This window comes from Polyodon spathula, chromosome 23 (assembly GCF_017654505.1).
Source record: "Polyodon spathula isolate WHYD16114869_AA chromosome 23, ASM1765450v1, whole genome shotgun sequence".
In the NCBI taxonomy this organism is placed as follows: Eukaryota; Metazoa; Chordata; class Actinopteri; order Acipenseriformes; family Polyodontidae; genus Polyodon; species Polyodon spathula.
This window is the reverse complement of record NC_054556.1, coordinates 23,342,090-23,367,730: the sequence shown is the minus strand read 5'-3', so window position 1 is coordinate 23,367,730 and position 25,641 is coordinate 23,342,090. Positions and strand designations below refer to the sequence as shown.

The following is a 25,641-nucleotide window of genomic DNA, read 5'->3' as shown; positions in this document are numbered from 1 at the left end:
TCTGTTTTCAGTAGATGGTGTGTTTTCCCGTACTTATGTATTTTCATTTCAATAATAATAATAATAATAATAATAATAATAATAATCGTTTTTAGTTATCATAGAATTGCTATTAGATTTGTGCCTACAGTTAGAAGATCGTTATTAAAATCATTTTGAATGGCTATAATAATTACGGGTTTAGCAATACTAGAAGCTCAAGAGATTAGTGCTGTAGTTAAACTTTTTCGACATGCGCGTTCCCGTTGGCTGTTTCGTGGAGCGCGCTGCCGAGGGTTTCCGGCGCACGCATGCGTAGAGAGGTATTGGGAATTTCCAGCAGAAGGCGAAGGTAAGGTGCTGAGTGTAGTCTGGCGTCTCCTGAAAACAGCTTCTCTCGTTCTAGCGAAATGTGGCCAACTTTCCAAAAACGGGCTTGTAGGAGCCATAGTCTCAGGACCAGGGCGTGTGTTTTTCAGAGTCCATTTTATATTTCTGAAGGGTTTGTTTGAGCGGTGTGTGTATTCAGCGAGGTGTATTTACTGGTGGGGCCCGAGGGAGGCAAACCAAGCATTTAAAATAGCGAGTTTTGTTTTGGTTAAAAATGAGGGATCGGAACAGCTACCGCACATTATTGATTGCTCGTCGCTGTTGAATTGTTTGGATGAGTGGGTCTCTCCCCCCAGTGTCTGGGAATGAAAAGGACTGACAACCGGAACCTGTCCCTCTGTTGCTGCTGTCACTTTGTAGAGGTGATATAATTTAAAAATACAGAATTGCTACTGCATATCAACGTGCAGATTGTTGGTTCTATAACAGAGCTGCAGTAATATCAAAGGAAAATTAAACGAGACATTATTATTATTATTATTATTATTATTACTATTATTATTGGCGTCTCCCCGACTGTCCTATTCAGTGCGAGGCGGAAAATAACTTGGCAAACAGAGAGAGTATCGCATCCGTACAGTGATTGAGGGGTTTGTACTGTGAATAATACTTAGCTTGCCTATCTATGGGCTGCCTACATTCCTTCGTTACAAGGAGTAGATATACTAGTATATCCATGTATAGGTATAAGCATTAGACGCAACAATGCCTGCCAGTATGGCAATCATGAGCTGACCCCTCACTTGACTTGTTGTCTTGAAGCAAATGGATTAACTGGCAATTAACAGCTGCCTTCAGCTGTTATATGCTACAGTAGTTTCAGCCAGGATAGGGCTTACTGTATAGTGGGGACTCCTTTGGCTGGTGCTTCTGTGTCCTCCAAATTACTTTGAATTTTTCCATCCAGAATGTCTTTCTAGATGCATCTTGCTGGCCTGGCATGGTAGAATCACAGTGTTATGGTAGATGATTCTGTGTGCTTCCTAACATCATCGTTTGTAAATATCCATCTTATAGCCTGTGTCTAGCACGACAGGATTATATTATAGTTACAAATTAAGTGCATTTTTTCTTTTTGGTATGCTGCACAGGGGAAAAGAAAACATGCAAGAACCACAAGTAATCAATAATAATAATAATAATAATAATAATAATAATAAATAGTACAGAATAGAAAAAAAAAACAACAGAATAAGAATAATATTTACAGACCTACTATTTTTTTTCTTGTCTCTTGCAGCTGATGTTGTCCTGCAGTAGGCTGGCCTGTCTTACTAATTAATACATATCTTCATATATATCTGTTCTTTCGCTTATGCTTGTCAGTGATTACAGAGGTAGCCTCCTGAACTTTGTGACCTTGTCGATTTGTCCAGAGGCCTATTGGAATATTCATCATTGCCAGTGGAATACACCATAGATTCTTGCTGAATGAAGTTATTCATAGGCAGAGAATCCGGCCGACTATGAGAGGTGTGCAGTGACCATCTCTGGTGTCCCTAATGGATTCAAAGCTGCGAGAGGACCTATTGAAGAAGTATGTGCAATCTCTGGAGTGTCGGCTGGAGGTGGGGGGAGGAAGAGGAGGACAGCAGCAAGGGGTGGGCGAGGCCGGTCTTTGCTCGGCCGCCACAGCACTACTTAGTCTCCACCAGGTCGATCCAGCTCACCGTTTCCAGCTGGTTCGCTTCTATGAAGTGTCAGAGAATGCACTGCGCACACTGAGAAGCTCCAGCTTGCAAGGGCTGGAGACAGCCTTTAATACACTGGAAACAATCTGCACCAACCTTTTGCTCTACCCTTGGAAAAAAGAGTTCCGCTCCATTAAGGTATGTGGTGGTACTGCACAGCAAAAATAAAATTGAAGCAAAGTAGCCTTGTGGTTAGAGAGAAGGGATTGGGAGGCAGGATTTCCTAATGGTTGAAGTTCAGGGAGTGGGAGACAAGTTGGTCTGTTGGGGAAAATGTGGAGACCGGCTGCCTATAAAAGCTGAAAAACTATAGAGGGTGAACTAGTGTTTAGAGCCAAGGAATGTCAATCAAATGTTTAAAAATGGTTTCACAAGAATCAAACCTACAGAGAAAAATGGGAAGGAGTAACTTGTATGTGTGCAAGTCTGTCAGTAACTTCAGTAACAAATTCAGTAATAATTCATTGCTTACAGCAATCACCGTCAGTTGTTTAATGCAAACTGACCTTTAGCAATCCTCCCTCTTTTGCTAAGACCTGTTCTTGCGCTGGCACTTTAAAAATGTATTTTTATTTCTTCCCCTTTGTCACTTCTAGACTTTCACTGGCCCTTATGTGTACTGCCTGCAGTCAGCTTTGTGTGACTCAGACCTTCGCTCCTTGCTGCGCTCCATGGGTTACTCGCGAGACCAGGAGCTACAGTTCCATGCCCGAGAGCCTAGTGGTGGGATAGCTCAGCTACGCCAGCTGGCCTTTGAGCTGTTCCTGGCACAGATGGAGTGCCGCTTGCTGAAGGAGCTGGTGGCACAAGCGGGTGGGGGCTCTTTAGACATGGCGGTGGAGGCTGTTGAGATACGTCGAGTCAGTCGCGAAGATGCCAGAGGCTGTGCTGACATCCTGCGTCGCAGAGAGGCCTTGACAGGGGAGGTGTCCCGGCTTAGTGTGCGCCGGCCTGAGTGTGAGCGGGCCTACCTGAAGCAGCGAGCAGATCGGCCCTACAAATCGATGGACGTGACAGATGGTGCAGGTCACTGGCAGCCCTCCAGCAAGCCGGTTCTGATGACCACGCTCAGCCTCCGCAAGGAGCCTCTCTTTGTGGATGCAGAGGAGGACCAGCAGGATGAGATCATTAGACCTGCACCCTCTCTGCTGTCTGCAACAGGACCTGCTTACAGCCCTTTGGCTGATTTCTTTCCTGTCACATCTGCTCCTACAGAGCCTCCCCCTCTTTCCTCATACTCTTCCTACCACCTGTCCTCTCTTGATGAAATCGATCTCTACACAGACCGAGGTGGCGGCTATCGTCTGCCTTCGAAGCAGCCGAGCAGGGAACCTAGAGACAACTGGGGAGGCAAGAGTCCCGCTGCCCCATCTGTTAATGTGAAGTGCCAGGGCTGTGGTGTGGGCAGCACCAGTGTTATCGCCTGCCAGAAGTGCGATATGATCCTGTGTCCTAGTTGCCACGCAGAAGAGCACTCCCCATGCTGTGGGCTCCAGGACTTCCCCAAGGTTTCGCGTCCCAGCGAGGGGTACTTATCTGGTAAAGAGAAGTTGTACGTCTATTCCAGCACTCCCACTCAGGCCCAACTCCCAGACAGGCCCCAGTCCAACCCCAAGCTTTTCCCCAGTAAGTTGAGCACCGCCAGCAGCGGTAGCAATGGCTCGCGCTGCGGGTTCTGTAACAAGCCAGGTGCCTCCCACACATGTCTGCACTGCTCCAAAGTGTCCTGTGACAGTTGCATGACCCTCTATGCTAAAGACTTCTGTGGACGTAAGAATGCACACCATAATTTTGTGCCGAACAACCATCTTAACTACAAATGCAGCTCCATCTCTCACCTGGTGTATCGATAGGACGCATACTACTCTAGGCACTTGTGAAAGTTGGGTATTGGATCTTCATGTCCTTTAGGGGATGTCATTACCAAGGAAGCCAAGCAAATAATCTTCATGCTTACCTGATACTGTTACCAGACTTTCCTGCCTGTTTTGAAAACTGTCAGGAGACTCAAATTATTTTACTTGCAGGGCAAATTGAGCTGTATTCACAACCTTCAGCTAAAGTGTATTTCCAGACCCATCTCACATTTGTTGATTTAATGTAAGAAGTAACCTCCATTAAAATTTTGGGTAACCATTTGTACACATCAGCTTGCAGTTATACTATTAAAATCTCTGGTATGTACAAGATGTATACTCTTGAATTCAACTTGAGAACCCATTGACACTAATTTTACATTTGCAGTAACAAGAACAAAAAATGCAGCTTCTTTTGCAAGCATAATCTTTACCATAACATCCATGAAGTTATCTGCACAGTAACACAGTTTTACAAGCTTGCCTATCTGCTGTTTGGTACTTCGCAGAAACCATGGTAAATCATTACACTGGATTTCTTGAGCTTTCTTTTTGCCTTGACTGGGCTGAGGCACCTTTCTCAACCCAAGCTTCTTGATATATTGTACTACTGTACTACCAATTTAATTTTAGACCTCTGAATTCCTCTCACACCCAGTTGGCCTTGAACTGAAGGAAGTGAGCAATGAACTGAAAGTTTTGTATGTAATTGTTTAAGTAAAAAATATACAGTTACACGGATGAAGGCACAAGTTGTTTGTCAACTTGACCTTAAATTTTTTTTTAAATTTTTTATTATATACTTGATGCAAGCCCATAGGGGCTTGACTGTTACTGTGAAGGAATGCCTGTGTGTTACAGGAAATTCATAATATATAGTATAAAATGGAAACTTGTTTAATATTTAACACTTACTATGTTGTCGTTGCCTTTTTTCCATCATATAATCTTCCCACGTTTGTTGTAATCATTATGTTTTCTGCAGCAGGAAGTGGAGTCCAAAAGCCTCTATGCAAAACAAACTTGGAGAGATATGGATTAGCTTGGGATTTCTCTACAGAATAAGGTGGAGTACTGTGGCTGTTCATTTACTGCCAGTAGAACTTCAAGTCATGGCTCTATACTGTACAGTACTGCTGAAAAATAGAAAACAAGCCAGCCTTTTATTTTTGCTTTGTTTTTGTTTATTTTTTCCAACATGCAAAGGACAGGTAGTTTTGAGTAGCTCAGATGGTACAACAGAACTGTAGGGTGTCTGGAGTGGAGTTTGAGTCAAAGCATGGGCACATGCATCAGAGATTCCCCTAGCTAGCAGCACATACCCATTCAAAATCCAGGGAAGTCCAATGGAAATGAATTGGACACTGGTCACACCCGTGAGGTTTTTGACTAGTACATTTTTATAAAGAGCCTTGGTGTGCTGCCATGGCTTTGCCCATCTATGGTACAAATAAAGAATTGTAGTGCAGTTTGCTTAAAATGTTTTCTACCATTGCTATTTGAAACCTTAACCTACATGTGCAAGACTTGGAAAAAACCTCCACCATATGAGCTAATCCATATAATTCCCAATTACTACCAAAACCTATATCGATTTAATAACTTTCTGCATTCAGGCTTCAACGCCAGCTCCCAACAAGGGCACCTTTTCTTTTGCAGTCCATGCAGTCTTCTTTCTTACCTGTGCCATTTTGGGAAAACTAAATCAAATCTCAAAAATACATATTTGAGAAAACCCACAAAGTATTACAATCAAACAAATCTTTATTTTCAGCAGTTGGGCTCCGGTATCGCAAATTAAGACAGGATGGAAAGAATTGGTTTGTTGTTGTTCCAGTGTAGCAATTGCAAGGACTTACCATCAGTAAATTACTTAGGCATGCAGTGCTCATGGGATGTATCAAGAAATCAATTTGGAGTTTTCAAGTTTGCACAATTGTAGTTGTTAACCCTTTAATGTCTGGGATTGTTTCTGAGTTTCAAAAGTAGACTTTGGGAGGCATACTGTACATATCAATTAATTTATCTTCACAATTTTACCCATTGGTTTACTCGCCTTGCAGGAGCCTTTGATTCATAAGTATTGTGAAAACAACAGTTGGGTTATTTAGCATGTATTAACATCCAGAAGTTTGTAGTCTCTCAATGACAAACTGACTTTGTGCTGTGTCCTCAAGACTGGTTTTGATGTTGTCATCTCTGATACCATAGAAGGAGCTGTAAAATAGTACATTTCATACCTTTGTGAACTACAGGCACAGAAAGGTTACCTTAAAAAAAAAAAAAAAAGTTCTTGAAAAGTTCAGATGGTGGATAAATTGCAATAAGAGAATAGAGAGGGAGCTGATTACAGTAGCTTATTATTACCCACTGCCTCTGGCTGGTATTAGAACTGATCTGTGTTTGTAAAAAATAATGAAATCCGAGGGCTGTAATCTGATGGACACTTGATTAAGCCAGTTTCTGTATTTAAAAAAGAAAGAAAGTCTTCTGAAGACCCAGTTAATTAAACCCATCCCTGCAAAAGAAATGTCTGATTTATTTTATTTGTTTCTAGTTTATGTAGTAATTGAAGTAGTGTGTTGACAAACCAAATCAGTTTTGGGGCTAACCCCATAAGGGGTGTTAAACATAAACCTGTGGAAGTTTAAATTAGTTCTTGATTGAAAGTACTTTGTTTGTGGTATTTTATGTTGGTGGTGTATGTATTAAAAACTTGTAGTTTCTTGAAGTGACCCCCCTCATCATCGCACACACTCCTGCACTCGTACATGTCTGACAAAGCTATTAATGCTCCCTGTACATAAGATACAAAGATTGATAAAGCTGGGTTTATTTTGGAAAAAATAGACAAATAATTTGTTGTTGAATCATCATTTTTAAAATAAAATGCCAAGAATAAAACATTACAAAAACATGCCTTGCTTGTTTTTACTTTACATTATTCAGCAATAAACCTGTTGATCGGATTCTTAGTGATATATATATATATATATATATATATTATATATATATATATATATATATATATATATATATGTATGTGTGTGTGTGTGTGTGTGTGTATATGTGTTGTATATATATATATATATTCACAAAAAATAGACATTTTACTGAAACTGGCTGCTATTTGTCACAGGGGTGTACATTGCTCAACCCTTTCCAGTAACCCCCAAAACTGCACTTACAGTGGGTATATGCTTCCTTGAAAGTGTGCACACTAATGTTGAGCAGCGTACAAACATTAAGCAGCTTTTAAAAAAATGTTTTATTAAAGCTGGGGTGTGCTGGTCATTTCAAACTGAACACACTGAGGTCAAAATCGCATCTTCTGAGCTGCTTTTGCATTTGTAGACATTTCAGGTTTTTTTTTTTTGTTTTAATATTTTTTTTTATACTGGGTATAAATGAAGTTGAAGTCAAACAAAATGATAAGTGCAATTGAGTTACTTTTGTTTACTGTATGACTTTGGTTTTCTAAGGCATTCTTTTAATTAGCCAAAATGAATAAAAATCGACTTGTTTATTATGTGTTCGTACAGTTCTCTGTCTTCCCCAGCAGAGAGCCTCCTTGAGCATGTCGAGTGCCATTTTAGGGCACTGTGTGAGGAACCTGTTTCAGACATATTGCCTTCAATAAAGCCACTGTTTACCAATAGCCCTCTGTATTCTGAACCTTTCTTAAAACCCCATTGTTAAAACCTCATTTTAATCAGGTTTCAGATCCATTCTTAATTCTGTTCTGTTTGATGGGGTGAAGAATTAACTTAAAACAACATTTAAAACTACTGTGCCAGGAGTCACCACCAGAGGGGAGTGTAGCGTAAGGAACAGGAAAAGGAAAACTTTTAATTAAGTTTTTAAAGACAACCAAAACATAACTTTTAATAATGTCTTATCCATATACAAGGCTTGTGGATGTAATGGTCAATCCATATATAAGGCTTGTGGATCTTTGGCAAACATCCCAGGAAACAATCACAGAGCTATCTACTGTACTGTGTTGTATTAGACATGGGGGGGGCGGGTCTGTCTTTGACATTAACTGTGCAGAGGTGTAAATGAGCGGCACCTTGTCTGTGTGACGCACTGCTATTACAGATTCTGTACACTGCAAAAATCTGGATGGGAACTGTGTTGTCACAGGTTCACTGTCACAGACCTGGCTTGAAGAGAAATCATGAGAAAAGAAAAACTTTCTCTATCCTGATTTCTGAATGCAGAGAAAAGAACTAAAGTCATTAAGTGACTTGACCACATTCAGTGTTGTCCCAGAGGCTAAAGGGAATAAAGGCAGCCTTACTACACATTCAATTCTATACATAGCAGTATCCTAGAAATTGCACAAAAAAAAAAAAACACTTCATATAAGATTTCAGTACCAATAAAATATAGACAAACAGAAATGTGAATGAAGTATTTAGGAATCATTAAAAAAAAAAAAAAAAAAAAAGTCATACAACAAACATAAAAATGGGCAAAGAGCCATTGTACATATTTGGGAATTTCAGCTATTATGCAAGCTTAACTTCTTCACCTTAGCAATGCTGACTGATGAGAAACACTGTTTATTTTGCTGAGATAGCTGGTTTAGAAGGAGAAAGGGGAGCAAAGAACTTGAAAATACCAGCTCTCAAGTAACATCCAGCTGAAACACCCCAACAATTCAATATACTTGGAAGAAAGCCTAACTCTACTTTAAAGGACTTAAAAAGGTGCTATATTAACCTGGATCGCTACTGAAGAAAAGGAACAGCTGATAATTGATGCATTAATTATGGACGAGTGTCTTGCCATGTTTCAGGACGTAGACTCAGCCATGCCGGTGTCAGTACTGTGATAAACTAGGTTCCCATAACCTACAGTACATGAATCATTTGCTCAGGCAGCCAGGTTTCAGAGAAAGGAACATCTTTTAGCAGATGGAAAGTTTTATCAAGTTTGATCAAGTTTTTCCATTTGCACAACAGAGGCCTGTCGCAAAAACAATGTAAGACATAGATTCTGAGGTGTAAGGAAAACCCACGTCAACTTGAGTCAAGCTGTGCTAACACACAGTATGGGAGGATAGTAATCCAGCAGTGACATCTCAATGCTCAGAAGGGTTAATACTGTTAATCTGTAAGCAAACCAGTGGGAAAGGAAATATTCTGTCAACACAGAAGCATTGCTATAGGACAATGCTAACAGGCAGTTTTTTCTTTTTCTTAGAGTTTGAATTACCGGTATAAGAGTAGAAATTAATAATGCCACCTGCCAGCACTCGTTCTTGTTATCTTCTGCCTTTTTCATCATAGCTTATTGAGAAGAGACTAGATCTACAGGAAACTCGAAAACATTAGCTCTAGCTACGTATCTTGTATTGTGTAGAATGGTTACACCCTTCTCAATATAGGATATGGATCCAGCCGTAATCTTCAATTTATCTAGGCTGACTGGCTAGCTTGAGTGGAAACTGTCAGTGATTATTGAACTTTTTATAAGAAAAAGTAGGTAAGATTCATTACCATACAGTCATGAATTTCAATCAATATTACATTAACAGTGCATCAAAATGTGTGTTCTAGGACCATAAGAATAGTTAAAAGGTTAAAAATCTTTTTGTTTGCACAAATACCTCTAGATTCTAATGAAAGTGATTTAAGGGCATACCTAGTATCCATAGTAACGAAAGATAAGAACTGAGGCCCTTTGGTTAACTAGGTTAACTCCTTAGAATTCTCAAGACAGTGGTGGCACCCTGTTTGTTACTGAAGCAGCGAGACATTGATGTGTATGTTGGTTTGTAGCAAACCCCTTAGATCATAGAAAAGTGCAGTCTTGCATGCTGGGTAACTGGCAGATCTATTCAAGTAATTTGTTTTATTATGAAATTCTGTTCTGTGAATATTCCGGATATTCTGAAACAAGTCAACAAAGGTCGAATGAAGAAGAACGATAAACAAGCATGACCGAAAAACATTTGCAAGTTTTCTCTCTGGATTAGCTCCACAAGGCGAGATGCAAACTGGCTGCACTTCACAACAGGTACGTGCGCTCTGTGAGGTGGAAGAGGTTCAGAGAGGCCTGCTGGCAGAAAGCACATTCAGCGTGAATAATCAAGGCCCTGACTGGAATCCCTGGTGACCACCGGACAGCCGGTTTTGTGCTCTTTAACCCATTCAGTTCCAGATTGCTATATCGAGGCAAGATTTCTTGCAAAGGCAGCTTCAATTGTAAGTCCTGCAAGTACTTTTTAGAGGAATGAGTTGAAACCTGGGCATACACATGTGGAGTCTAAACGATGGATAAGAGTATTGGATTAAAGTATTGGAGAAAATATGCGAAAATCTATCTTGTTCATCATGTTGTTTGACAGAGACAGATAAGGGGACATGAAAGGGTCCCAACATGCATATGAAGGTGTGCAGGAACACCAGTCCTAATGTACAATTTTGATGCTTGTTTATTTGCTTCATTTCCTAGATTCTGTCATTTTTTTAAAGTATAATGTCTATAAAGATTTACAGTTCAGCCCTTATAAAAGATTTCCATGGTATTTTTGCAGTTCATGTTTTTCACATGCTATTACTATGCATTTACTATAGTTTACCTGGTTTGCCAGGTTTTTTTTATGCTTTACCATACCTCTCAATTCTTCACAATGCTTACCTGGTCATTACCATGCTTTCACTGTGCTGTATTACAATCTGCCATGCTTTTACTATGGTAATTTTATTATTTATTTATTTATTTATTTATTTATTTCTTAGCAGATGCCCTTATCCAGGGTGACTTACAGTTGTTACAAAATATCACATTGCACAATATTACCTTACAGATAAGATATCACCTTGCAGATAAGGGAGAGCTGGTGGAATACAGGTCTATAAATGAGCTGAGAGTATTAAGTGGTCTTTTGGTGTTTGCTTTGTGATAAAGCTCACCGGATGGAAGTAGCAATTGCATTTTTTTGCCACACTTCAAACTCTTTGTAAGGGTTCAAATCCAAACAGTGAGTAAACCTAGATGAACATATGAAAAATAGAAAGAGTTCAGAGCCATCACAGGTTTTAACTAGAATAAATAAACAATGTATGGATCAAGGCAGGAGCCCAAACTTTGTCCACTTAGGAAGATTTAATGCGGGTTTGAAGTTATGGATCAATGTATTTTGCTGCAGGAGGCAGTCCACTACTCATCATGCATTTTACAAATAATGAAGCTTTTCTTGATTAGCTGTAAGAATCTCTTAAACCAGCACTCCAAACTCTTATACCACTAAGAACTCTAATAATAATATAATTCACATTCATTACTGGATCAGTACATTGCTGGCAAGTTTGCTCAACTGCAGCATCCTTTGTGGTATGTTTCATTATTTTAGAAAATATAAGATGCAGGGCATGCCCTGTTCACCTGCTTGCTATTGGTGAAACAGTCACCAGTTGACCTATATAAGGGCCCTTGGGGTATCCAACATGCACGGTGTTCCTCTTGTAATCAGGCTTACACCATGACACAGACGCTGATCAGAGAACTAGTAAAGATAACATGAATGAACCTCACCTTTCTCGACCATTAAATATAAGTACTAACTCACTATTCTTAGCTCTCCGATGCTGTAGTCGGGCAGAGAAGTGTATCATTGTGGTCTGGTGGTCTCTGTACCACGGTACCTTCTCAGTATCACTCTATTACATTGTTTGGATGTCTTTGAACTTTTTCAACAGACGAATTGTTCCCCAGCTCCTCATATTAATGTGTTTATTTTTAGCTTTTATTTTCAAGTTCCACACTCTCTATGATGATGTCATTTCACTGTATAATTGTTAAAAACTGGATTTGTCACAGCAACCACAGCCATCGGCTCCACAGTAGATATTTGCTTGTTCGGATGTTTGGATGTTAATACTATCATTGTTAACTCCAGCATAATTGCTAAGAAGAGGCAGAATATTAGTGTGACTGGGAATAAAAAGCAGATTCCTTAGAAATGTTTCATGTGAAACAAACATCAAAGGGATGCATCTGTGTTCTAATAATCCAGAGTTTCCTCTTCCCAATGGCACTCAACGATTCACCACCTATCGTTCTTTATCCCTCACATAATTACCACCGCTTTCTAGCTGGTATCTTTCTCATTTGTATAACTGAAGCTTTACTTGTCTAGGCAGGAGGGCAGATACTATACAGTGCATGCTGCCACCCTGGTTCACAAGGTCAGCTCATCTTCAGAGTCTAGCAGCCTAAGCTATACATCTCCCAGTGGATAACAATAATAATATGCAAAAAATAAAAATCAATTGCTGGTGGGTATCCCCACTTTGAAATGACTGTTAATTAGGTAACCGCTGTGCAGTATCCTCAGACAAACAAGCAGGGCTTCAGTCCCTCACTTTTCACAGGCTTTACATTCCTCCCACTGTTCAGCTTAATCAATGAAAGTGCATTAGCAGCCTCCTCTATGTTCCTGTTAGTCTCAGAGTTCCCTTTGATTGGAGCTAACTTCACTGTACTGTCCTCAGGATACAATTAGACTGAAGAGAGTCCATTGTGTTTCGGACCCTGCTGAAAGCTTTCTAACTGGAAAAGTTTGAGCCCAACTTGACTCTGGCAGGAGGCAGGCCAGTGTCTTCAAACCCAAGGACAGATGTAATAATAAGAATGACAATTCAATTAAGGCTGTGGCCAGATACTTTTTATTAGTACACATAATTTGCTACTTGTGGCTAGTACCGTCTGCTTTTGAATTTCCAATCAGTCACTTCAAATCTGGAGTCAAAAAGCCACGTGTATAATGTTATAATTTTTTGTTTTAGTATATTCTCTGTATATTCATTAATGCCACCTGCTGGACTCTTAACAAATTACAGCAGCAGAATTGTGATATCACAATTGGCACTTACCCTCAGCCACCTAACAGTATTCTCTTCCTCATCCTTTTACCTCTTTGCAATGAAAATGCCAATGGACTAAATTAGAGTTGGTAATGATTAGAAAACAAAAGCTACATTTTTTAACTTGTATAATAAAGCACTATATAATAGAGTTATAGGATCACAAGCATCAGTGTATAGGTTATATCGGAACTTGCAACACTTAAACAGACCTCAGCTTTCCATCCACGGTCCATTCACTTCTACCGGTCTCAGTATTACCCACATACACAGGTGTTTCATCCTATAACCTTATTTGATATATGACCTTTAAGACGTGACGTGCACTGCTGTTCTTCCCAGTGAATTTCAATCCCACATAGTGAATCTGGTATTAAACACACTCTCAGAGACTGCCTGTACAGACATTTTTTAGGGATGATTATAAACAACACAAATAAAACAATGAAATAAATATGTGCAGGTTTGCGTTCATTGTTTGGATGGACTCCAGCATTTCAATCATGCCATGCTTTGATCTTTTTATTGATTCCTTTTCCAGTTGAAATATAAACTGTGGCTTTGTCAAAGGAACCACAGTGACCAAATAGACAGGAGTCAATTGCCTGTTGTCTTATTTGAAAGTCAGTTAGTTGCTAAGGAGAAGTGGAAGATTCATGGAAATTGGCAGTGGCATTCTGAATGAAGCCTTAACCCTTAGCAGTCCATTTATTCAGTGCTTGTCATATGCCCCCTTTTTTTTCATTATCTCGACTCCTATCGGTCTCACTCGGCCATTGAAAGGGGTTTTCTCAGCATTTTCCGGAGAAAAAACGACTAGCGACCTGTGCTTGACGTCTTTTTGATGATGTCGGACAGGGTTCGACATCGGACTGGAAAGGGAAAATTGTAATCTCGGACCTGGTCAGACCGGACCACAAAGGGTTAAAGGGGATTAACATCTCAAAGTGAATCTGTGTTCTAATAATTCAAAGTTTCTTCTTCCTAGTGACACTCACCCATTCACCACTTATTAACTTTATCCCTCATATAAACACCACCGCTTTCTAACCAATATCTTGCTAACTGTATGTAATTGAAGCTTTACTGCTTAGTTCTTTTGACATCGTTGCAGGCAGGAGTGTAGATGCATGCTGCTAGGCTGGATCGCTAGATCGGTTCATCTTCAGTGGGCGATGTCTATTTTACTTTCCCAGCGGTACGTGGCCAACAGTGTGTAACAGCAACTAAATGGCATGACTGCAAATTGGGCAGCTGCTATACAGTCCCGATATGCAAATATTATGAAATGCTTTCACTGCACTTGAGTCTTCAGTTTGAATGCCTTTGGAATGATTGGCTGCGATATGAATTCTGGGACAATTCCTCAAAAGTCTTTCACTTCAGTCGGGGCGGTCTTGTAGATAGTTAGAACAAACAAGCCAAGGATTACTGAATCAAAACTAGTAAGCAATCCTTGCTCAAATGTTAATATTTATTTGGCTAAAATGAATAAGATAGAAGTCAGTCAACTGGATTGCTCTGTGGCACAGACAACAGCCTGCACCCTCTCCTGTGAATTCCTAAGAACTTCAGAAATCTGCTTACTACCATGCATTTCCAACTGGACAGCTCATCAGGAATTACTAGAGATTACACTCTGTAATTCCCTGTGTAGGGTATTTTAATGCGCCGAAGATGTGCATTTCATTTCTGCTTCATTTTTTAAACGTTTTAAATATATTCTACCATCTAGGAAAGAGGTACAGTTCTTTAAGCAACACAAGCCTTTTCCTTTCTTCTTGTGGTGACGAAGTCTCACACTGGTTACATTAATACTCTATACCAGCAAGAACAAGAAACAGAGTTCCGGTCCCTCAAAATCAGGGACAGTTGAGAATTCTTTAAAGATTACATATGCTTTCCTTTCAGTACCACGATGTGGTTGTAGGAGAAAAGAATCACTTTTACAATAATCTGCCTGGAGCTTCATGCAGTGCATGCTAATTAGAACTCCTGACGGAAATGCAAAAGTAATTTAAAAATGCCTCTTATCTCTGCGCCTCCACTCATCCATGCAGAATGTTCTCTCTGCTGCCTTGTTGATTGAGTGCCCCACAAGCTGGGATGCAACTCCAAATTACTGGGCAAGGGATACATTGATCTTTTACAATTGTCCCTGCTTAGCATTGGCAATCTGATGAGATTGTAGGACTATCAATTGTGTACCAGTATAGAATACAGGACCACTCTGTATAGATTTTTCAGGACAGTTACCAGATCAATGGCAACATATTTTACTGGTTTGATATTCCTTTTAGAGAACACCCATTTAATATCAAATTTACAGCATGATACAACAGTTTTTCTGTCTGTCCTTCATCATTAAAATTAATGATGTTTAATTTTCAGTTTCATGAAAATCACAAAAAATAAAAATAAACTGAGACATGGTCCACAGCTCTAACTGCCTGGCCAGCCCACCTGGTTAGCTCTTAACCACCTTTGTAATCCATCGGTTAGGTTATCATCTCTATAGACTCCTAAAGGATTTCCTTGTGGAATTCGTAGGTGAGCTGGGCGACCGGCACCTCAGAGTGTGTGGCTGTAGTGAGAACACGGGTAGTCCTGTGCAGTGAAGGTGCTGCTTTCAGTCTAGTGTCCAGCCAGTGCCAGCAGGTGATATGGCTCTCAGGCAACCCGTTAGAGAGCCGCGTGGAGTTGCTGAATTCCTTGTTCCTCAGAGTCTCCTTCTGCACTACCGGCCGCTCGCAGCAGCATAGCTGGGCACATAGACGACGTCGGCAGTGAGCAGCATCGCGGCACAGGAACTTGCGGAAGTTGGGTTTGAAGAGAAGGTAGACCATAGGGTTGTAGAGGGTTGAGGACTTGGCCAAGATGGCAGCGATGGCAAACGCCATAGGCGGAACCCGCGTGGCGTCCCCGAAAGCCGCCCACATTGCCACCACCGCATACGGGCTCCAGGCTATCAGGAAACCCATACATACTGCAATTGAGAGCTGAAAGAGAAGGAGGGGGATATCATTCAATCCTGATCATTTGTTTGTTTATCATGGTACACTGTAGGTTCAGATTCAGAACTGGAAAACGCTTCTAATGTTCTGTTTCAGGTAAAGCTGTTACCTCAGCCTCCTTACCTTGATGATGAGCTTGTGGACACTGCTGGTCTTGGTCTGTAGGGAGATGTGCTGCTGGACAGCCTGTCGTGAACCCCGCATGGTCAGCAGGATGAAGGTGTAGGAGGTGAAGATGATGGTGCAGGGCACAACGTAGCAGAAGGCGAAGAGAGACACAATATAGGTCATGGCAGACAGATCACTGTTGGACGCCTACCAGTCGATGCAGCAGGCTGTGCCATAACGCTCTGGCCCGTAATGACCCCACTTTGCCAAGGGAGCTCCTGCAAAGATTGAAGCGTAACACCACACACCTGCCACCAGGAGGCAGGCATGGGCTGATGAGAACTTGTTACCTGGGAGTGAGGGAACACAGGAAAAAAAAGAACAGAGAAGTTGAATACATTCTGGAACATCTGGGACAAATAAAGTGAATCATGGTGGATAAGTTACCCATACTGCGGTACTAATGCTGCATTGTATTGAAAGACATTAACCTTTTACATATGGGGGGGTGGGGGGCAGTGAAACATAAACTGGCAGTGAAACATCCAGTAAGGCTATCAGGCAAAGCAATATATATTTAACTCTTGCAAGGTAGCAGCTAACAATACAGCTAACAGTCCAAAACAGTGTCATGGGAGGTCATTGAAATTAAACCTGCTCAAGAACACAATTGCCAAAGCAGTGAGACTATTACAAAAAGCTCAAGCTTGCTCTCTCTCTCTCTCTCTCTCTCTCTCTCTCTCTCTCTCTCTCTCTCTCTCTCTCTCTCTCTCTTGGAATATAGTCTTGTGTGTTTTTTGTGTGGTTCAATGTGAATGATTTCTTTTGTGCAGTCCAAGGTGCACTACATTGAATCAGAATAACTGATCACTTCTGGGTAATGATGCAGCCCTATTAAAATTCTAATTTCTTTTTTTCCCCTTTAGGATACATTAAAATTCTTTTTTTGAAGTAGTGCAATTTCCCCTATCAGGAACATACTAATGAGTTCCTTTTCGATGAATTCAACGTCTTAGAGCTCACCAGAATGAACTCTACATTTCATGAACACATGGAATGCAAAGCATGAGCCCAATTAAGGCCCAGTTTTTCTAATGATTGCATTAATTTCATAGCAGGGCAATGTTTATTGTACAATAGAGGTTGCAAATAATTGCACAATCTATGAAACAAGTTCAAAATCGTTGTGTGGTGGCTATCATATGACATTAAATAGTGCTTGTGTTTATTTTATTTTTTCTTTTCTAGTTCTGCTTTGATATGGAAGATCTTTACATTCATAAACTGTCCTACTTCAACTCACATTCACAAAGACAAATACTGTATTGAAATATATGCCTCCTGCAAATCATGATTGCAAATCATGGAAGATTAAAAAGGGAGACATTTCCTTTGATTCTAAAACTATCTATGATTCACCCTTATTATGGTGCAAATGAAGAGCAGATAACACTTCATGGTAGACGAACATTTGTAATAACCAGTGGTACCCTTTGAGATTTGTTTCTAAATCTGGCCATTAGGTACAGTAGATGAGAGGTTATTTGACTGAGCTACAGAGTGAGGGCAGAAAGGAACTCTCAAAGTCAGAAACTGTGTAGACACTGAATGTAGGATCTAAGTGTGGGTGCTGGGTGCTCCAGCAAGTGTCACGTCTGGGTTGATTGTACCGGTACCTACCATAGGATGGGTAGCACACTTTGAGGCAGCACACAGAGGAAAGCACAGTGAGGTTGGTAAGGCTACACAGTCCAAAGAGAACACCACAGAAAGCGTAGTATTGGCAAGTGACATCATCAAACAGCCACCTGCAGGCAGAACGAACGCCAGTCAGTGCCTTGGTACGGGGACTGCTGGGAATAACATTCAACTGTCTAAATACTGCAACTAAAAGAATACTGGGAGCAGGATGCAGCTCGGTCCTTCCTCTTATCAGCAACTCCAAAAACAGTTGCTTAGAATTGTAAGAGAAAAATGTAGAAAGTCAAGTAGACAAACAGGTGAAACAGAGATGCAAAGGACACCAATACCCCTAGCAGACATGGTCACTGTTTTAACCCCGCTACCTGTGTGAGAAGGCGGAAGGGATAGCCAGTGGGAAGAGTGTCAAGGTCATTCCAAGGTCACTTAGAGACAGGTTGACGATGAAGAACTCTGCTGGCTTCAGGGAGGACTTCTTGCGATATGCCACAAAGAGCAGGACACCGTTTCCGAGAAGAGAGAGAACACCTGCAGGGGGAATGAGAGAGCAAAGTATATCCATGTCATTAAGGGCCAGTATTTCACAAGACGATGCATTTGTTTCTTCCCTTCAGCATAAGATCATTCTCACCTTGGTTTACAGCTGATAGGTTGTTCTTTCACAGAATGTATTTATTTATTTATTTAAAAAATATTTACGAGGACACAAACACCGAGAACTGAAGCTTAATTTCCAGTTTTCTTTTAAAACTCAGTTACAACTCTGTAAGTTTAAGATGTTCTCCTCAATAGGACCCTATACTAATAAGAAATCAGAATTGAAAGCCTGGGTTATCGCTTCTGTAATGTCAGCTGTAACTCAAGTGTTGAAATTCAGTTGTCATCTGGTGAGGGGGTGTTGCTTACCGAACACCAAATAGATCATCCCCATGATCAAATCGTTCTCCCTGGAGATGGTGGAAACAAACAGGGCTGTTTCTGAGGCATTTCTCATCTGCAGAGAGAGAGAGAGAGACTGTCAGTCAGCACAGGCTGTGTGTTTAATAGTTTCAAATAATGTTTTCAATATGATCTAGCACTTGTATGCAATGTAAAGTACTGGCCTGCCGTGGTACTTATATAGTGCCTTGGCCAATATGGAAATTTGACTTACGGTTCACGGCATGGTGCAGTAAATAACAACAGTTTCAACACATATTCTGCAAAATGTTGTTTTTTTAATTTTATTTTTAATAAACATAATCTCCTTGCTGATATTAAACTGGATTATTCTTTGTTTATATACATATAGTTTTGCATGAATTAAGAAAAATGTAATATATATATATATATATATATATATATATATATATATATATATATATATATATATATATATATATACTGTGTGTATATATATATATATATATATATATATATATATATATATAGTATATATATATATATACATACAGTATATATATATATATATATATATATATATATATATAGAGAGAGAGAGAGAGAGAGAGAGAGAGAGAGAGAGAGAGAGAGAGAGAGACCAGCTATTAGTTTTTAAATAATATGCAATACAGAGCAAATATGGAAAAGTATGATACATGAGCCAAGTAAATATTGCTCCCTTTTCAATCAGTTTATTGCAAGTAGCAATTTTAAAATTGTTTTAATTTTAAATAGCAATTTTCGACACCGCATTTTTTACATTAAACAAGTTCATTTAATTAAGCCTCTAGCCATTCACAAGGACTCAGGCAGCCTTTTAAACTGCACACCAAAACTGGTCAAAATATATTAGATAGGCTTTATGGTTTTAGTATTGGTCCCATATAAATATTGGTTCCACAGTATATTAACTGTCCTGGATCCTCCCATGATTGCAGTTTTGTAATTGTGGAAATACAAATTACAAATAGGGAATCTATCACCCTGCTAGCTACTCCTGTAAGAAGAAAATTTAATCAATCTGACTTTCCAATCAAGTGAGATGAAATGTTTAAAGATCTCATTAGAGGTGCTATGCATCACCACACACACAAGCATCCTACCAGCAACAGGGCGACATTTGCTTTGAGTGCCTCTGTCTTTCTGCACTGAACGCAGTTCTGCAATAATGTCAGATGAAGAGAAGCACACACCATAAACCAACTGCAACTAGTCCAGAATGTTGCTGCCAGGATCCTTAACCCCTCCCCCCTCTACCGTCTTGCCTTGGATTATTTTCAAAACTCTCCTGCTCACCTACAATGCCCTTCATCACACAGGTCCCAAGTACCTCCTCAACCTGCTGACCCGCTATGTCCCTGTCCACAAGCTACCCAGAAAATCCATATTTTTCCAAGCCCCACGTCAATAAATCCTCTACCTATAAGTGACTCTGATCCTCTCTTAGGAGACTATCATAAATCATCTTCCAATGTGAGTTCTTATTTAATTTCAGCTCCTGTTATCACATAAACCCTGTTGAAATCTCAGAGCGCAGAACCCCTAGTCAATTAAATCCCTTAACACAATATAGCCTTAATCCCCATTAAGCAATTCATGGTTTGTCATGTATACCTTCACATCTTTGTCACACAGCTATTATTATTTAAAACCAGTTTCAGCAGATCAAGGAAAGAAAAGGTAGAAACAGAGAGCCATTTTACAACAGAACTGGAGAGAAAGCGAGGCAAAACAGTCAATATGCACTTTGTGGGATTTTAATTCTATACCCGGGATCAAGATAATCTTTAAAGTAAGCAGGTCTCTTGGTATGTGACCCTCTCGGCTTCCCATTGGAAATACGAGTGCCCTGCAGTATGAAAATGAAAGTTTGTTTTTCCTTTGGTGGTGTCCAGTAGTTTGAATTATAGCTCTCATGCTTTTTTTTTTTAACCCTGCTGCCATGTCCTTGATGTATCTGCTGAACTGAATATTGTTATTGTGTCAACCCCCAATCGACTGTTCTTGGTCAATGTGTTCTACAGTTTCTATTTCTCCAGTAAGTTCTTGTGATATAGACTGCTTTCATCTTAATGGACTGCAGAGTCATTTTCAGGTGAACTGGGATATTACTCACTGAGGTATTACAGGACAACTGGAAGCTGCTAGAAACTGGAAGATGCTGGCAGATGTTGGTCAACGGCTTATTTTTCCACCTGAGATTGCCACCACTAACCTTCGACCAGACATTGTCTTGTGGTCTGGATCAGCACGCCTGGTTCATCTGGTAGAGTTAACAGTGCCATGGGAAGATGCTGTGGATGAGGCTTATGAGAGGAAGAAACTTCAGTAGCTGCTGAAGTGGAACAACGAGAATGGAAAGTCCAAGTTTACCCATTGGAGGTGGGTTGTCAAGGATTTGTGGCACACTCTACAACCTGGTTTCTCAGAGACGTCGGGTCTGGTGGCCAAGAGTTGCGTCGCACAGTGAAGAACTTATCTGCAGCAGCAGAAAGGAGCAGCACCTGGCTCTGGTTGAGACGGAAATATTCTGGATGGGGATCTCAAGCACAATAGAAAGAAAACAATGCTGATGTACAGGTAAGTATGCTGGGCTGAGCTGAGTGGGGGGTGGAGAGGGGTGATGCTAGGATGCCAGAATCACTGTTGAGCCCTCTTGAAGTATTGTGTGCTAGTCAAGGAAACACCAAGGATGGAAGGTGTCCACTTGAAGACACCAGATATGTACCCTACTTAGCTCAATCCAGACAGTTGTCATGCTGATGCGCTAAGGAGACCACACTGGGTTGATCCCCGGAGCCAGCATTGCAGCCGTTGTGTGTGCTGATGCACTGGGGAGGCAAAATGAGCTGATCCCTGGAGCCAGCATTACACTTCAGCAATCAACACCAGACAGAAGAATATCTACATCATCAGATGGAAAACAACACAAATGGATGGAGATGCAGATGGATCACATTAGTTTACTATAAAGCTACGTCTTAGTTGGTGCTTAACTTGGCAAGAACTGAATTCAAATCAGCATGAAGTTCAACATCTACTCTCATGTAATGGAAATCATTTTACAGAGATTTCCCTGGGAAGCTAGTACAAGTACAATAGTCTCACATGCAACATAAATACAACTTAATAAGTGTACATGTAGCTTAACTCAGAAGGCTTAACTCTAAGTACTGTATAGTGGACAAAAAGGGTTTAAGAAAAAAAAAAAAAAACACATGATGTTGTAAAATCTGGCTCAGCTGAAGGCATACTGATGATAATAACCTGTTTGTATAACTAGTGAATCATTTGTATAGGCCAGTAGATATTATTACTATCTGATGGGAAATCCAATTTATTAAGAAAGTGACAGCAACCCTTTGTCTTGGTTAGGTCCGCACTGAAATGTGTTTAGTTGATGGATGGGTTTTAGTCCTCTTGTATTTGTTTGACAAATGCTTTGCCTTGGTACCAGTTCAGCTCCAGTGGTTCATGTAGGTATTTTGGTAACTTTGTTGCTGCCAATAAATTAATGTAAAATTAATTTTTGTTTACCTATTCATAATCATTGGTTAGTTTTTCAGGAGAACAGTTTGTTGTATATATCTGTGCGTTTCCTTCCCCCAGCATTATGAAGACATATATGCATTCAGAAGTTATAAACCTCACAAGCTTTCAGAGAAACAAGAAAACATACACCACAGCATATGCCCTGCTGAGTAATCCGCAAGGTGCCTGGAATAGCCACGTTTATGAGGGAGATATTTCCCCTTCGTGGTATTTACAGTGATTCTAAAGATGGGCAGCCGCTGGCAGTGATAAATCCCCTTCTGATTTGGGGGTGGTTGGCCATTCACTCCTTCACTCTTGTTTTTTCTCTGCCACAATTTGTAAGCTGTTTCTATGAAGCTTCTTCTCCAAACCGAGTTCACTTTGTTTTATTTATTGTTGTACCCTCTCAGTTAAAGGATGTCCATATTGTTAGGGGTTTGCTTGTTGGATTGACTGTTGGCTGAAGTAAACCTCTCTTTTGTTGTTTTCTGCTTGTTTTAGGAATTGCAAAGAGACGTTTAGAGGAGTGGACAGGTACATTTATATATCGGTTTAATGTATCATTTTGAATGGTCTTAATCTGCCCGCTTACTTGAGTCAGGGAAGGGAAAGGACAGGGTAATTTGTATTTTTCTCCCATCCATACTTCAACTTTTTTTTTCTCTGTAACAATTCTGTGACAAGCTGTTTTTAATGATTTTCTGATCCCTGTAAGAACTGTGAATTCAGTTCCTAACGCCTCTCAATTGAAATTGATTTAACTCATGTGGTTTTGACATACAGTACTGTACATACAATTCCATTTGCACTGTCAGAGTGGTTAAACATGGAACAGGGATAGCCAGTATTTTATTACTTTATTAAAATTAAAATCACCTCAATGCCTTTTTAACTGCCTTTGCAAATATATACAGCTGTGCATTTTCAAAACAGTTTACAATTAAGCTAGCATTTAAAAATAATATGTTAAAGTACATAGTATTTAAGAACACAATTATGGAAACTAATTTGAGTTCAGAATGACTAAACAAACTAAATATAAAGGCTAAATGCATTAACTCTAGAGGGCCTGGGTTAAACAAAAGGTGCCCTAAAGTTGCATCACATAATGTCAATAGAATTTCATAAAAGTAAAACAACATTTTAAAAACCATTTGTCCCTACCTTATTGGGAAGAGATGCCAATCCTTATACAAACTCATGGGTGATAGATATGGTCCAGAATGTGCTTTCTTTTTCCTAAAAGTTGCAGAGTCATTTATTTTGTTTGCCCAAAAGTTAACTGGTCACTTTCCTTTTATGTTAAAGCTCCCAGATCCAGGTGGGATGGGAGAGGAGCAGGGAGAGATGTATGAACTAGAGCTGAAAGAGGGAGAATCCGACAGTGAGAGAGACACAAGGCTCTCTCTCTCTCTCTCTCTCTCTCTCTCTCTCTCTCTCTCTCTCTCTCTCTCTCTCTCTTTGCTGTTATAGTGCCCCCACATGACACACATAACACATGAGTAGTAAAGTCAAGCTGTGCACAATAACGATCTTGTACGATTAGCAGGCTACTATGGTTAAATACTACCAGAGATTACAGTTGTGCAAAGAAGGCAGTGCACATCAGGCAATGTCTCGGATGTGTACATACTCATCCAAACTAGCCCAGCTATTTTGAACAGTCTTGGCTGGCAAGATACCTATGTTACAGCCCCAGCCTGTAAATTTGCCTTGCCCTGTAGATTCCCACAGCTGGCTTAGGAAGACCAGTGCCTGCTTTTAAAGCATGTTTTAATTAATGCAATGTCAGACTTTAGTAAGTACAGTATGCAGATGCTTTCACTGATGTATAGTTTTCAACCAATTAGTAGCTATAAAAATGGTATGTGACTTGTTCCCTTTAACTGAAAGTGTCACCTATGTTCATACATCTTTATTTCCGGTAAAAGTCACCACGGACAATATAAGGAACAGTGGAACTCTCCTCCTCACTGCAGTCAAGTGTTTTGAGGACAGGGAAAACAAGGAACAATTCTAGTATATATATATATATATATATATATATATATATATATATATATATATATATATATATATATATATATATATATATATATAAAACAGAGATGAATCTCTGAATTAATTTCAATGTGCTTCACAGTTATATTCATACTAAAGAATCATCCACTAACAAAAGGCCAGGAAGGTGAGCGATTCCAGGAGCATATACACATAGATTGATCAGCACTAAGAGGTCACAATCAAAAATCTTTTTCATTATTTCTGTAAGCCTCTGAATGGCCCAGGGGTCAGCGTCTGGACTTCCACTGTGTTTAACAGGCTTTGTGTCTATGCTATTTTAATTTTAATTTATTTTCATGGGAGTGTTTCTCAGGAGCATTCTGAGGAAAGAGCAGTGGTGTATTCAAGCTGGAACACTGCTCCAGTATTGTTTTCTATCAGGCAGCTGAGACAACATAATTCTGCCACTGACAAGTAAAGCAACGACACTTTGTGGAAATAAACTAACTCTAGAAATTAGATAATGCATTACCTATTATATGTGTTACCAGAAGTTCAGTATACAAATAAAATGTGAATTTGTATAATAATTATTGTTTAAGAACATCAATATTTTAGTTTCAGTACCTTTAGATTTCAGTACTACACCACTGGGAGATAGATCAGTTTATGAACATACATGTAAGCCTTGTAGATTTGTAGGAATTTTCAAACAGCGCTTTCCAGCAATCTGTTTCCCATTCTGGCAGGGGCCATCTCAATTAAGGTGCAGTCCACAACTTTGGTCAGAGAACAGGCAAGAAGGACCATGGAAGGCAACAAATGAGTCTGAAGAACTCAGGTCCTTTTGGAGAAGTCCACCCCTGTCTTTAATAATACAGGGGCTGGATAATCTTCAACATTACTTTTGCTCGGGTGTAGCACCACATGGGGGGCCAAGACAGTGATGTGACAGCCTCTACAATGGGACTATTACTTGACCATTCCTCAATGCTTATTGTATGCTGTGTCATGTAAAGAAAAATGAACCACTCACTGTTAATGCTGACAGCATACTAAAAGTATTTTCCTGAGGAAAAATAGAAAATGTTGGATTCAGTGGCCAAGAGTTGCGTCGCACAGTGAAGAACTTATCTGAAGCAGCAGAGAGGAGCTGCAACTGGCTGTGGTTGAGACGGAAAGATAATGACTGGGGATCTCAAGCACAACAGAAAGAAAGAAACGTTGATGTACAGATAAGTAAGCTGGGCTGAGTTGAGTGGGGGACGGAGGGGGGTGATGCTGTGTCGCCAGAATCACCGTCGAGCCCTCTTGAGGTGTCGTGGGCTAGTCAACGAAACACTGAGGATGGAAGGTGCCCACTTGAAGACCCCAGAGATGTACCCTACTTAGCTCAATCCAGACGGTTGTCATGCTGATGCGCTGGGAAGGTCGCACTGTGGTTGATCCCCGGAGCCAGCATCGCAGCCGTTGTGTGTGCTGATGCGCCAGGGAGGCAAATAAGCTGATCCCTGGAGCCAGCATTACACTTCAGCCATTAACA

General features: G+C 40.2%; 1 protein-coding gene and 1 pseudogene across 3 annotated transcripts; one reads left to right on the top strand and one right to left on the bottom strand.

The window, feature by feature from the left end:
* Window positions 1–96: 96 nt before the first annotated feature.
* On the top strand, window positions 97–6,833 carry spata2 (spermatogenesis associated 2). 3 transcript variants are annotated; one of them, XM_041224674.1, is made up of 3 exons: window positions 97–731; window positions 1,746–2,198; window positions 2,657–6,833. In XM_041224674.1, the coding sequence occupies exons 2-3, from the start codon at window positions 1,872–1,874 to the stop codon at window positions 3,911–3,913; spliced, it is 1,584 nt and encodes a 527-aa protein (XP_041080608.1). In that variant the 5' UTR covers window positions 97–731; window positions 1,746–1,871; the 3' UTR covers window positions 3,914–6,833. The 3 variants fall into 3 exon arrangements, with proteins under 3 accessions (XP_041080608.1, XP_041080607.1, XP_041080606.1); XM_041224673.1 differs by having other exon boundaries at window positions 1,610–2,198; XM_041224672.1 differs by having other exon boundaries at window positions 97–2,198.
* Window positions 6,834–14,830: 7,997 nt separating this feature from the next.
* Window positions 14,831–18,624, bottom strand: LOC121298483 (annotated as a pseudogene).
* Window positions 18,625–25,641: the final 7,017 nt, after the last annotated feature.